Source organism: Staurois parvus, unplaced genomic scaffold, assembly GCF_062004578.1.
Source record: "Staurois parvus isolate SC_StPar_1 unplaced genomic scaffold, SC_StPar_1.0 ptg001766l, whole genome shotgun sequence".
In the NCBI taxonomy this organism is placed as follows: Eukaryota; Metazoa; Chordata; class Amphibia; order Anura; family Ranidae; genus Staurois; species Staurois parvus.
The window spans coordinates 211,617-224,835 of record NW_028319562.1 but is presented as its reverse complement, the minus strand read 5'-3'; the positions used below and the strand labels follow the sequence as shown (position 1 = coordinate 224,835).

Genomic DNA, 13,219 nt, shown 5'->3' with positions numbered 1-13,219 from the left:
AGACATTCTGGATTAGATCTCAGCATTTAACAGAAGGCATCTGTCCGTGTGTCCTGTGATTGGACGGAAATACTCACTTGCAGGAAGACCCCGATGACAACCAAACCGTCGGACTTGGCGGCTGCTTCTGCGAACGTGGGGTACGATTTTGCGTTCCAGTGAACCAGATGGAGCTGCAGGAGAAAAAGATCAAGTTGCATCAATTTAATAGGCATCAGCGGCCCGTCCAATCAGACGACAAACTGTGACTTTACTGCCAATTGGGAATTAATTTTCCCTATGTACTGTTTCCAAAAAATGTTTTATTATTTTTTTAAAAACTTTTTTTGTTTGCAAAAATAAAATATCTATAAAACTTGCAATAAATGAGAAATAAAACATGAACTCTTCTAAACCAGCCCTGCCCCCAGTCTGCCTAAAGTCCTCCCACTGACCATACGGACCCACTCAGTCCCCGTCTACTTATTGGAAAGGCCCATCTAAACCCTGCCTCTATGTGTGCTACACATACTAGGGCCAATTTAGACAGGTTAGCACTTCCGCCTGGCAGCCCTAGGGTCGTTGGTTCGAATCCCAACCACGGCACCACCTGCCTGGAGTTTGCATGTTCTCTGTGTGCCTGCGTGGGTTTCCTCTGGCTACTCCGGTTTCCTCTTACACTCCAAAGACATGCTGGTAGGTTAATTGGTTCCTGTCTAATTTGGTCCTAGTATGTGTATGTATGAATGTGAGTTAGGGACCTTAGATTGTACGCTTCTTGAGGGTTAGGGACTGAAGTTAATGTACAATATATATGTAAAGTGCTGTGTAAATTGAAAGCGCTATATAAGTGCCTGTAATAATAATAATATGCTGACAGGGCTGCTGTTAGAAACCACGGGGCCCCATACAGCCAACCTGATAGGCTCCCTCCCCCCACCCAAAAAAAAAACACAGTTTACTATGCTTCAGTTATGAATGAACACAGTGAATGATCAGCACAGATCGCTCATTAAGGATTAGGTCCACGAGTGGGTGGTCCCCTCATATTTAGAGGAGAGTCTGCACAGGACTAACTTGTAACATGTAAGTAACGGGCAGTCGCAGCATATTTATCATTGGTCAAAGCCAAAGCCGCATCTAAGTCACACTCATCCAAAGTTGCACTGAAGTTGCATCAAAGTCGCACAAGTGTGAATGGAGTGCATATATGTCAGCCTTACAGTGAAGCAGTTCTGTTTCCATGGGGTGTCTTGTCATGCGACTTTAGTGTCCAAAGTCACGACAAGTGGCACAAGTGTGAATGGAGTGCATATATACCAGTTGTCCATTATCATTGGCCAAAGTTGCATCTAAGTCGCACCCATCCAAGGTTGCATTGAAGTTGCATCAAAGTTGCACAAGTGTGAATGGAGTGCGTATATACCAGCCTTAGAGTGAAGCAGTTCTGTTTCCATGAAGTGTGACTTGTCATGCGACTTTAGTGTCCAAAGTCACATGACAAGTGGCACAAGTGTGAATGGAGTGCGTATATATGCCAGCTTAGAGTGAAGCAGTTCTGTTTGCAGAGTTTACAATACTCCAGTAGCCAATCACAGCCTCCTGCTTCCATCGGTGCCTAGCACTGTCCTTGTTAGGAGTCCGAATTTCGGCCATTACTCACCTCACATGGGAAAGACTTCCCGTCCACCGTGTGTTCTGATCCCTCGTGGCGTTGGGTGCCCCAGTGGAAGTGGAACTGCTTGAGCCTGTACGAGTCATTAAGGGGTCCTCCTCTGATCACTGCATGACAAATATTAAAAAATTAAAGTTGCAAAATGTATATATAAAATCTGAAGAGGTTTCTTAATGTAACATTGTGGCCAGAGATGTGTGCTTGACTCATCAGTTTCCCTTTGTCATGATACAATGTAGCACAATGACAGGGAGGGAAGGTGGAAGCTGCAGTCTATGGAGAGCCGAGCCCCGCATAGAGGGCAGCACGGGATCCACCCATAACTGATTTGATTTGTATTGCTGTAATAGTTCTGGAACATCTGATTGGTGATTGGTCCCGGGCAGCGATTATCTTCATCCAGACAGAGAGTACAAATTAGTAAAGTCTTGTTCAGCACTGTGCTCGCTTCATCCACCCGTTGGGTAAATATTGGGCCGCCCAGCTCTGCGGTGAATGTAATCAGTCTTAGTGATCTCAGGACAAAGTGATTCAGGATTTGGCGATTTTGCGGTGGATGGAGACGTCTCCGGGGGTGAGACAACAGAGCGCAAACTGCACAAAAAAGCCTGAAAAAACAAACATTCTCAGTAGTACGAGTCCAATGTGTCTCATATAGGCCCAGGCCGAATTTCTGGAGTAATGAAGATGGGACGATCTTACGTGGCTACCATCCTAGGGCCAATATATCTCTATACATTAATGTGTCTATTACTGCAACCTACCAGGGCAATGCTAGGCTGTGTTGTGGCAAACACTTTATGGGCCAGCTTGGTGTGCTGGAAGCTCATTGATTTCATCTGATAATATTTATCTGTCACTTGGATCTGTCATAAAATGTCTGGTTTGTTTGTTAAATGCAATCCCCGCCCTCCCCTCCAGTGCTCTATGTTGGCAGTGCCAGTAACAGACACACCCCTTATCACAAGTGTCCCCACTGAAACATGGAAAGCTGGTGGAGAGGGGGCGTGTCTGACCAGAGAGGGGCGTGTCTGACCGGAGAGGGGAGTGTCTGATACGCGCAGGGGGTACTCTGACCAGAAAGGGGAGTGTCTGATATGCACAAGGGGTACTCTGACCAGAGAGGGGCGTGTCTGACCAGAGAGGGGAGTGTCTGATACGCGCAGGGGGTACTCTGACCAGTAAGGGGAGTGTCTGATACGCACAGGGGGTACTCTGACCAGAAAGGGGAGTGTCTGACCAGAGAGGGGAGTGTCTGATACGCGCAGGGGGTACTCTGACCAGAGAGGGGCGTGTCTGACCAGAGAGGGGAGTGTCTGATACGCGCAGGGGGTACTCTGACCAGTAAGGGGAGTGTCTGATACGCACAGGGGGTACTCTGACCAGAAAGGGGAGTGTCTGACCAGAGAGGGGAGTGTCTGATACGCGCAGGGGGTACTCTGACCAGTAAGGTGAGTGTCTGATACGCACAGGGGGTACTCTGACCAGAAAGGGGAGTGTCTGGTCAGAGAGAGGAGTGTCTGATCTGGGGAGGGGGGGCAATCTGACCAGAAAAGGGAGTGTCTGGCCAGAGAGGGGAGTGTCTGATCTGGGGAGTGGGGGTGATCTGACAAGAAATGGGAGTGTCTGACCCGGGTTGGAGTATGACCAGAGAGGGGAGTGTCTGACCAGAAAGAGGGGGTTATCTGACCAGACAAGGGAGTGTCTGATCTGGGGGGGGGAAGTCTGACCAGAGAGGGAAGCGTCTGCCCCGGGGGGGATGGTAATCTGTCCAGAAGGGGGAGTGTATGACCTGGGGGGGCATCTGACCAGAGAGGGGAGTGTCTGATCGAGGGGCCAGGCTGACCAGAAAGGGGGGATATCTGACTAGAGAGGGGAGTGTCTGACCTGGGCGGGGGGTCTGATCAGTGAGGGAAGTGTCTGACCCAGGGGTGGGGGGGGTAATCTGTCCAGAAAGGGGAGTCTCTGACCGGGGGGGTCTGACCAGAGAGGGGAGTGTCTGACATGGGGGGTAAGTCTGTCCAGAAAGGGGAGTGTCTGACCCGGGGGTGCGTCTGACCAGAGAGGGAAGTGTCTGACCTGGGGGGGGGAATCTGCCCAGAGAGGGGGTGTGTCTGACCAGAGAGGGGGTGGGTCTGAACAGAGAAGGGGTGTGTCTGACTGGTTCTGTTAGGTTACAGAGTTCAATGGGCAGTGTGGTCAGACTCTGGTGCCTATGGGACTTCCTGCAGTTTCTGCTCTCCTCTGCTGTGCTCTATGTTGGGACGTAATAGACACACCCCTAATCACAAGGGTCCTCAATGAGATGTGTAATGGTGGGGAAGAGAGGGGGCATGTCTGACCAGAGAGGGGGCATGTCTGACCAGAGAGGGGGTGTGTCTAACCAGAGATAGGGCTTGTCTGATCAGAGAGGGGGTGTGTCTAACCAGAGATGGGACATATCAGACAGAGAGGGGGTGTGTCTAACCAGAGATGGAACATATCAGACAGAGAGGGCGTATGTCCAACCAGAGATGGGGCTTGTCTAACCAGAAAGGGTGTGTGTCTGACATAGAGGGGTGTGTCTAACCAGAGATGGGGCTTGTCTGACCAGAGAGGGGGTGTGTCTAACCAGAGATGGGATATATCTGACAGAGAGAGGGTGTGTCTAACCAGAAGGGGCATGTCTGACCAGAGAGAGGGTGTGTCTAACCAGAAGGGGCATGTCTGACCAGAGAGAGGGTGTGTCTAACCAGAAGGGACATGTCTTACCAGAAGGGGCATGTCTGACCAGAGAGGGGAGTGTCTGACCGGGTCTGTTAGGTTACAGAGTGCACTGGGCAGTATGGTCAGACTGGGACTTCATGCTCTCCCCTCATGTGCTCTATGTTGGTATAGTAAGCACAGACACATCTCTAATCAAAAGGGTCCTCATTGAGACATGTAATGCTGGGGAAGAGAGGGTGTGTGTCTGATCCTAGAGAAGGAGTGTCTGATCCGAGAGGGGGTGTGTCTGATCCTAGAGAAGGAGTGTCTGATCCGAGAGGGGGTGTGTCTGATCCTAGAGAAGGAGTGTCTGATCCAAGAGGGGGTGTGTCTGATCCTAGAGAAGGAGTGTCTGATCCGAGAGGGGGTGTGTCTGATCCTAGAGAAGGAGTGTCTGATCCAAGAGGGGGTGTGTCTGATCCTAGAGAAGGAGTGTCTGATCCGAGAGGGGGTGTGTCTGATCCTAGAGAAGGAGTGTCTGATACAAGAGGGTGTGTGTCTGATCCTAGAGAAGGCGTGTCTGATCCGAGAGGGGGGGGTGTCTGATCCTAGAGAAGGCGTGTCTGATCCTAGAGGGGGCGTGTCTGACCCTAGAGGGGGTGTGTCTGATGAGAGAAGGGGCAGGTCTGTTAGGTCACAGAGGGCGGTAGGTGGTATGGTCAGACTCATCTTTACACACTCTGTAGAAGGAAAGCAGAGGAAAGAGTCGGAAATGTCTATGTGATGGAATACTCATTTCTGTGATTTTATTTTCAGTTCTTTTCTGCACCAGATTTCTGGAGATCCGCTCTTCCAGTGCAGCTTAGACCGGCAAAAAGGATTGGCTCTCCTGACACCTTATCCCGAAATATGGACTGTCAGTGCAAACATAAACAGTATCAGACCTCCGGCAATCATTGGTCTATGTGTGGCCTCGCTGGGCCCCAATGTTGCAGTATGAAGAAGATTTCATGTATCTATATAAAGTGGATCCGGAGACTTATTTTTCTTTCCTATTTTTTCCTTCTGTATTTCGGATGAAGGGATGAGGCTTTGCCCCCATTGGACGGATTTCTTGCCCCTGCCTGTGTCAGTGACATGGAAGGAAGTGAGGCAATTTGAGGCCAAAGTATATAACAAGAGGAGCACACCACAAATCCCAATAGAAGGTCATAAGATAAAGCCTACATGTTCCCAAGCCCAAAGCTCTCTTCATCAGGGCTAAAAGGACAAAACAATAAAATATCATAACTCTGATAAATCACCACAAATAGTTTCATGGTTTATATTAATCACAATATTTTAAGTTATCTTCTTCTTTTAGCCCTGATGAAGGGGAGTGCTGATCCCTGAAACGCGTTGGCTTTATCTTTTGATACCATCTTCATTTCTGATACATTGACTCCATGGTCGTGTGAATACTTTACATCTGCATGTATGAAGGTCATTACCACCGCTGATGTCATGATATGAGGTGGCCCTTTAATTAGTGGCCCTGCACTCTCACCTGTTGTGTCGTCATTGTCATCGAACTCCACCATGACAGAGTGACCATTGTTGGAGAGGCTGATGGACGTGGACTGGTCATAGGACACCACCAGGGCTTTTAGGCTGGGGTCAAAGACGGCCTGACTGGCCACAATATTGATGGGGGACTGACGGTTTCCCTGGGCGATGGGGAAGTAGCGGTGCCACTCGGAGGGACCTGGAGATGGAGGTAGGTAGACAGTTAGTGACAATCCACTCTACAAAAGGCACCAGTATTAAGGCTGCAGTCAGGAATTTGTTTTAGGGAGTCTCAGCTCTGCTTCCTGACTGATGTCTGAGCTCAACCTGATCTGTCACTGAAACAATGGCTTTACTGGGTCTCTCTATGCAATGCAAGGCAGATCATGGGTGGTGGGCAGGTCCTGGTAGGATGCTGTACATAGCTTCCTAAAAACATGGCAGCACCCTGTCCCAGTACTCCTCTCAAGAGCCCTGATAAAAGCAGTGGGCTGGATCATGGGAGGAGTTATGCAAATATCAAAATGTCTTGATGGGTGGGTGTCAGTCTGGAGGAGTGGGCATTGCTAGGCAGGCTGTATTTGTATGCAGACTATATCTGGTCTCCCCAGACCCTGCATTCACTATATCCGGTCTCCCCGGACCCTGCATTCACTATATCTGGTCTCCTCGGACCCTGCATTCACTATATCTGGTCTCCCCAGATCCTGCATTCACTATATCCGCTCTCCTCGGACCCTGCATTCACTATATCTGGTCTCCCCGGACCCTGCATTCACTATATCTGCTCTCCCCAGATCCTGCATTCACTATATCTGGTCTCCCCAGATCCTGCATTCACTATATCTGGTCTCCCAGGACCCTGCATTCACTATATCAGGGTCTCCCCGGACCCTGCATTCACTATATCTGGTCTCCCCGGACCCTGCATTCACTATATCCGGTCTCCTCGGACCCTGCATTCACTATATCTGGTCTCCCCGGACCCTGCATTCACTATATCTGCTCTCCCCAGATCCTGCATTCACTATATCTGGTCTCCCCAGATCCTGCATTCACTATATCTGGTCTCCCAGGACCCTGCATTCACTATATCAGGGTCTCCCCGGACCCTGCATTCACTATATCTGGTCTCCCCGGACCCCGCATTCACTATATCCGCTCTCCCCGGACCGTACATTCACTATATCTGGTCTCCCCGAACCCTGCATTCACTATATCTGGTCTCCCCGGACCCTGCATTCACTATATCCGCTCTCCCCGGACCCTGCATTCACTATATCTGGTCTCCCCGGACCCTGCATTCACTATATCTGGTCTCCCCGGACCCTGCATTCACTATATCTGGTCTCCCCGGACCCTGCATTCACTATATCTGGTCTCCCCGGACCCTGCATTCACTATATCCGCTCTCCCCGGACCCTGCATTCACTATATCTGGTCTCCCCGGACCCTGCATTCACTATATCCGGTCTCCACGGACCTTGCATTCACTATATCTGGTCTCCCAGGACCCTGCAGTCACTATATCTGGTCTTCTACAGTACACACTACATAGAAATACAATTATTTTAGTAAATATAAACTGCTAAATACCTTTTCTCATCAGCAGTTGGAGCAGTCTTGTGACTTCTATCAGTGTCCAGCTGAGCAATGGTTAAAGCTTGTAGGAGGAGTTTTCCTTTTACTCTAGGATGATGCAGAACCCCTGACTTCTATCTGGACCAGGGGCGGACTGACCATTTGGAAACTCAGGCACTGCCCGAGGGCCCAGGGTCAGTAGGGGGCCCCATGAGATTCCCCTGGTACCTTTTTCATAGGCTTTTTTGAGTTTGGGCAAGGACACAGGGGCCCCATGATCCCCTATTACCCGGGGGCCCCATGAGTTGTCAGTCCGCCCCTGGTCTGGACAGTGCTGATCACATGCACTCTCCCAAGGGGAAAAAAAAACAAACCTCTCTAGCAATACAGACCAAACTGAGCATGTGCAAAGTGACTCCACACGATATGTCTTAGCAGATAAGAGGGGGACAGTGGAAGAAGGGGAGGATCAGAGAAGACAGGAGCAAACAGCATTTTGGCAGAAAAATCGTCTGACACTTGCAAAAGTGTCTGGCGCTTTTACAAGCGTTTAGGCGCGTTTACAGGCATCAAGTGCTTGGGCGTTAATTCAATTTCATTGGCCAGAATAATAATTTCTTCTGAACATTGAAATTAATTAACGCTCATGCGCTAAACACGTAACAAACAATTACATGCATCAAGTGTTTTTTCTGCCAACACGCTGCTGCTCACGGACGCACTGGCCCTGGGGGGGGGGGGTTCCTGCTGGTAAATGCCCCTGCCAATAAAAGCTTCTAAACACCTATGTGTGCATGGACACCAGGTAACATGAAGTGGCAGAAAAAATGCCATGTGTGCATGAGGTCTTCTAGTCCTGGTTTGCATTTTCCCGCAGAGTGCTCACTATGATCGTCTCAGAGGTGAAATTCGCATTCTGCGTCCTCATAGAAGAAAATCGCTGTGGTCGTTCACAGAGGACGTAATATCATCCTCTACTTGGGGTGAAGACAGGAGCAGAGGAAAGTCTCATTTCCTGAGCTCCGCAGATCGGATATCACGGTGTAAAGGGATCTCTTGTGGGGTCATCCTATGAAGGAGGACAGGAAAGTGTTCAGGGAGACGCAGAACTCCCATCCCCCGTCTATCATACAATAAATCAATATAAATGATATATAAGGGGGTCCTATAGAGATCCACATTCCCACAGCGTGGATTTATCAATGAGAAATCTCCCTGCCACAACCAGGGCTGCTGTTAGAAACCACGGAGCCCCATATAGCCAACCTAACAGCCTCCCCACAAAAAAAAACAAAACAATTCACTATGCTTCAGTTATGAATGAACACAGTGAGTGATCGGTATGGATCACTCATTGTGTTCATTAAGGAAAGGAAAGGGCCGGTAAATGTGCCATATTTACTGGACCCTTCCCTTCCTCCCCATCCTGAAGGATCCTGATGTGTGCTCGCAGCTGCCGGTGGGAAGCTGGCTGAAAGCCAGCTGGAGGGAGAGGAGAAGAAGCCGGATTTCAGCTGCTAAGTTTAACAGACAATTAGAGACTGTTATTACCGACTTAACAAGAGGACATGCCAGCCTGATTTCATTTCATACTTTATTTTTGTCGCAATGATGTCATCACTGGGCCTCTGTGCTTCTCCATGCAATTCAGCCAGACCATGGCTGGTGGGAGGGGCTGGCAGGGTGCTGTACACAGGTTCCTGAAAACATCAGAGCACCCTGCCTCGGTACTGCTCTCAAGAGCCCTCGGTCCTGATGGAAGCAGTAGGCTGGCTCCGTGGAGGAGTCTGCTGCCATTTTACATGCTAGAGATTCTTGTCAAGTTACAAGAGACTGCTACCGCGTCTGTATCTGCACAATGCACAGCTCACATCTTCACCTTCATCCCCAATGAGAGGAGAGGAGCCGAGGCTTCTCTCCTGTTAGTGATGGTCATGGGTTCATTCAGATTTTATTTGTGTTTTTGTGTATTGTAAATATTTTTATATTGGTATACAATGTGTTCACAGTCCACAAAACACAACCGGGGCGGACATTGAACTCTCCCCTCGTAATCACATCATGAAAATTGAACCTGCAGCAACGTTTACAATGAAAGCTCCAGAATGTTGTGTGTGCGCATCACAATCCACAGGAGCCATGTAAGGGGCGAGCACCATCGCCAGCTACCAGGCACCTAACCCCTCACTGACCACATGCTGAAAGTGTGACTTCACTGCTTCAACCAATCAATGGGATAATAGAGGGATCACCAGCAGGAGGAAGGAGGTCCTGATTCCTCTATATAGACCTTTACTTCACTAGAGGGATCACCGGCAGGAGGAAGGAGGTCCTGATTCCTCTATATAGATCTTTATATCACTAGAGGGGTCACCAGCAGGAGGAAGGAGGTCCTGATTCCTCTATATAGATCTTTATATCACCAGAGGGGTCACCAGCAGGAGGAAGGAGGTCCTGATTCCTCTATATAGATCTTTATATCACCAGAGGGATCACCATCAGGAAGAAGGAGGTCCTGATTCCACTATATAGATCTTTATATCACTAGAGGGGTCACCAGCAGGAGGAAGGAGGTCCTGATTCCTCTATATAGATCTTTATATCACCAGAGGGGTCACCAGCAGGAGGAAGGAGGTCCTGATTCCTCTATATAGATCTTTATATCACCAGAGGGATCACCATCAGGAAGAAGGAGGTCCTGATTCCACTATATAGATCTTTATATCACTAGAGGGGTCACCAGCAGGAGTAAGGCGATAGTGAAAGTTTTATGAAAAGGAATCAGGACCTCCTTCCTCCTGCTGGTGATCCTTCTAGTGATATAATGATCTATATAGAGGAATCAGGACCTCCTTCCTCCTGTCGGTGATCCCTCTAGTGAAGTAAAGGTCTATATAGAGGGATCAGGACCTCCTTCCTCCTGCCGGTGATCCCTCTAGTGAAGTAAAGGTCTATATAGAGGGATCAGGACCTCCTTCCAGTGGTGTATTTAGGTTTTGTGCTGTCCTAGGCAACACAAAAATTGCTCTCCCCCTATGAAGAGACCCTGACACCAGTCAACACCCCCCTCCCCCACGAAGAGAGCCTGACATTGACCAACAACACCCCAGCCCCCCCCCCCTGCCCCCTCGAGAGACTTCCACTACCACTGCCCCCCATACACTGGCAGAGATAAGACACTTACCCTCACAGCTCCAGACATCCCCAGGAACAAGAGTCAAGCTCTGCATACACCATCAATCAGCCCACAGCCTCTCCCAGATCCCACCTGGTCCCCGTGCTGCATGTGTCCCTTCTTTAGGGGACAGCACTACCCCCCTGAAAAAATGCTGACCCCCTGAAAAATGCCACCCTAGGCAAATGCCTTGTTTGCCTTGTGGTGAATACATCCCTGCCTCCTCCCTCCTGCTGGTGACCCATCTAGTCATGTAAAGATGTATATAGAGAAATCAGGACCTCCTTCCTCCTGCTGGTGATCCTTCTAGTGATATAAAGATCTAAATAGAGGAATCAGGACCTCTTTCCTCCTGATGGTGACCCCTCTAGTGATATCGATCTATATACGGGAATCAGGACCTCCTTCCTCCTGCTGGAGACCCCTCTAGTGATGTAAAGATCTATATAGAGGAATCGGGATATCCTTCCTCCTGCCGGTGACCCCTCTAGTGATATAAAGATCTATATAGAGGACTCGGGACCTCCTTCCTCCTGCCGGTGACCCCTCTAGTGATATAAAGATGTATACAGAGGAATCGGGACCTCCTTCCTCCTGCCGGTGATCCTTCTAGTGATATGAAGATCTATACAGAGGAATCAGGACCTCCTTCCTCCTGCCGGTGATCATTCTAGTGATATAAAGATCTATATAGAGGAATCAGGACCTCCTTCCTCCTGCCGGTGACCCCTCTAGTGATATAAAGATCTGTATAGAGGAATCAGGACCTCCTTCCTCCTGCCGGTGACCCCTCTAGTGATATAAAGATCTATATAGAGGAATCAGGACCTCCTTCCTCCTGCCGGTGACCCCTCTAGTGATATAAAGATCTGTATAGAGGAATCAGGACCTCCTTCCTCCTGCCGGTGACCCCTCTAGTGATATAAAGATCTATATAGAGGAATCAGGACCTCCTTCTTCCGATCCCTTTGGTGATACACCCCAGAATTCTGTTCACTTCCCCCATTGCCTGGACACCCTATTTGCTCATTTTACAATCACCCAAAATAATCACCCCAAGTCCTGTCCTCTGTAGCTCTGGCCAGCGCTGTACCTCAATACTCGATCAGAGATTTCTTTTCCTCTGGTTGAATTATTTTTGCGATGTCTGTGCGGCATTTATCTACTTCCCACAGCTGTGCCGTACCCCCCGTCTCCAAGCGTTGGGGCTTGGCACAGGGCAATAGCAGTGGTCCCTGGCACGTTGGTGTCCCCGGTGCTGGGATGTGCAGGTATGTAGAGTGTGGATGAGGATGATAGGAAAGTGGACTCCAGAGTGTGAATGCAGAGCCTTGTGTGCGGCTAATACACCGAGGAATGTGCAGAAGGAGATTATTATGATCAGAGAATTACCATCCTCCTCGCCGTATCCCCAGCAGTGCTGTCCCGTCATTGTCACACGCTGCAGATGGGCTCTGGTTCCCGTATACTCCGGGCTGCACCTCACCTGCAGCTTTTATACTGCACACTCCAGCTGTCAATCAAACTCTTAAAGGGACAGTGTGCAGGGAGGGGCAATCCAGCTGATTACAGGAGGAACACAGGAACTGCCCAACTTCTTCTCACCCCACCTCTCCTCTTTACTGTCAGGGACGGAGAGTATGAGCGATCATCAGACACAGTCCACCATTTAAAGGACAACTACAGAGTATTCCTACAGCTGGCCATAGATGAGTAGAAAAGGAACGGAAAATTTGAAAACAAAATCGAAACTTTCTTTCGGTCTGACCTTCGATGGCCCACTTATTGTGTCGGAAATTGGCCAGCAAATTTCAATATTTTTCCAATCATTTTCAACATTAAACCTCATTTATTTTCTGAATGATTCCCACTCCTCTTCCCATACTGCTTATACACATCACTTTCTATCCAACGATTGACCTTAAAAAATTAGAAAATCATTTGAAAAAAAACTTCCAACATCATTTTCAATCTTGAAAAGGAAATTAACTATCTCAGTAAGCACACCAAGAAGCGTTTTTGCGGCGCTTTCGGAACGTTTTTTAAAACTGCCCCAAAAATGCTTCACAGAGGCGTTTTTGCGGCACTTTTCAGGCTTTTTCCATTGATTTCAATGGGAAGAGGCATTTTTGGGGCATTTTTTTTAACTCCCCAAAGATGCTGCAAGATGTACATGGATAGATATACATACACATACATAGGGAAGCATTTTTCTTGAGTTTTTCAAGCGCTTTTTTAAATGCAAAAACTCTTCAAAAATTCCTAAGGCTACTTTCACACTGATCCGCCGCAAAAACACAGCAAAAACACATAGGCGTTTTTGTCGTGCTTTCTGAGCGTTTTTTAAATCAAGTGACTTAAAAACTGCACCAAAAATGCTTCTCAGAGGCGTTTTTGCGGCACTTTTCAGGCATTTTCCATTGATTTCAATGGGAAGAGGTGTTTTTGGGATGTTTTTTTAACTCTCCAAACATGCCCCAAAGATGCTGCCAGAAGGAGTTTTTACACCACACCGCAACGCCTCAGTGTGAAAACATACATAGCTATACAATCACATACATAGGGAAGCATTTTTCTTG

General features: G+C 48.6%; 1 protein-coding gene across 1 annotated transcript in view; it reads right to left on the bottom strand.

Annotated features, from left to right (window-relative positions):
• Positions 1 to 12,091, bottom strand: part of CA7 (carbonic anhydrase 7) — a 30,624-nt gene extending 18,533 nt beyond the window's left edge. Inside the window, exons 1-4 of the mRNA XM_089663778.1 lie at positions 12,033 to 12,091; positions 5,886 to 6,083; positions 1,643 to 1,761; positions 78 to 173 (exon numbers count right to left, since the gene is read on the bottom strand). Of these exons, the coding sequence (XP_089519904.1) occupies positions 78 to 173; positions 1,643 to 1,761; positions 5,886 to 6,083; positions 12,033 to 12,072 (453 nt within the window). The 5' untranslated portion in view covers positions 12,073 to 12,091. The remainder of the gene's footprint in view (positions 1 to 77; positions 174 to 1,642; positions 1,762 to 5,885; positions 6,084 to 12,032) is intronic.
• Between the last annotated feature and the right edge of the window lie 1,128 nt (positions 12,092 to 13,219).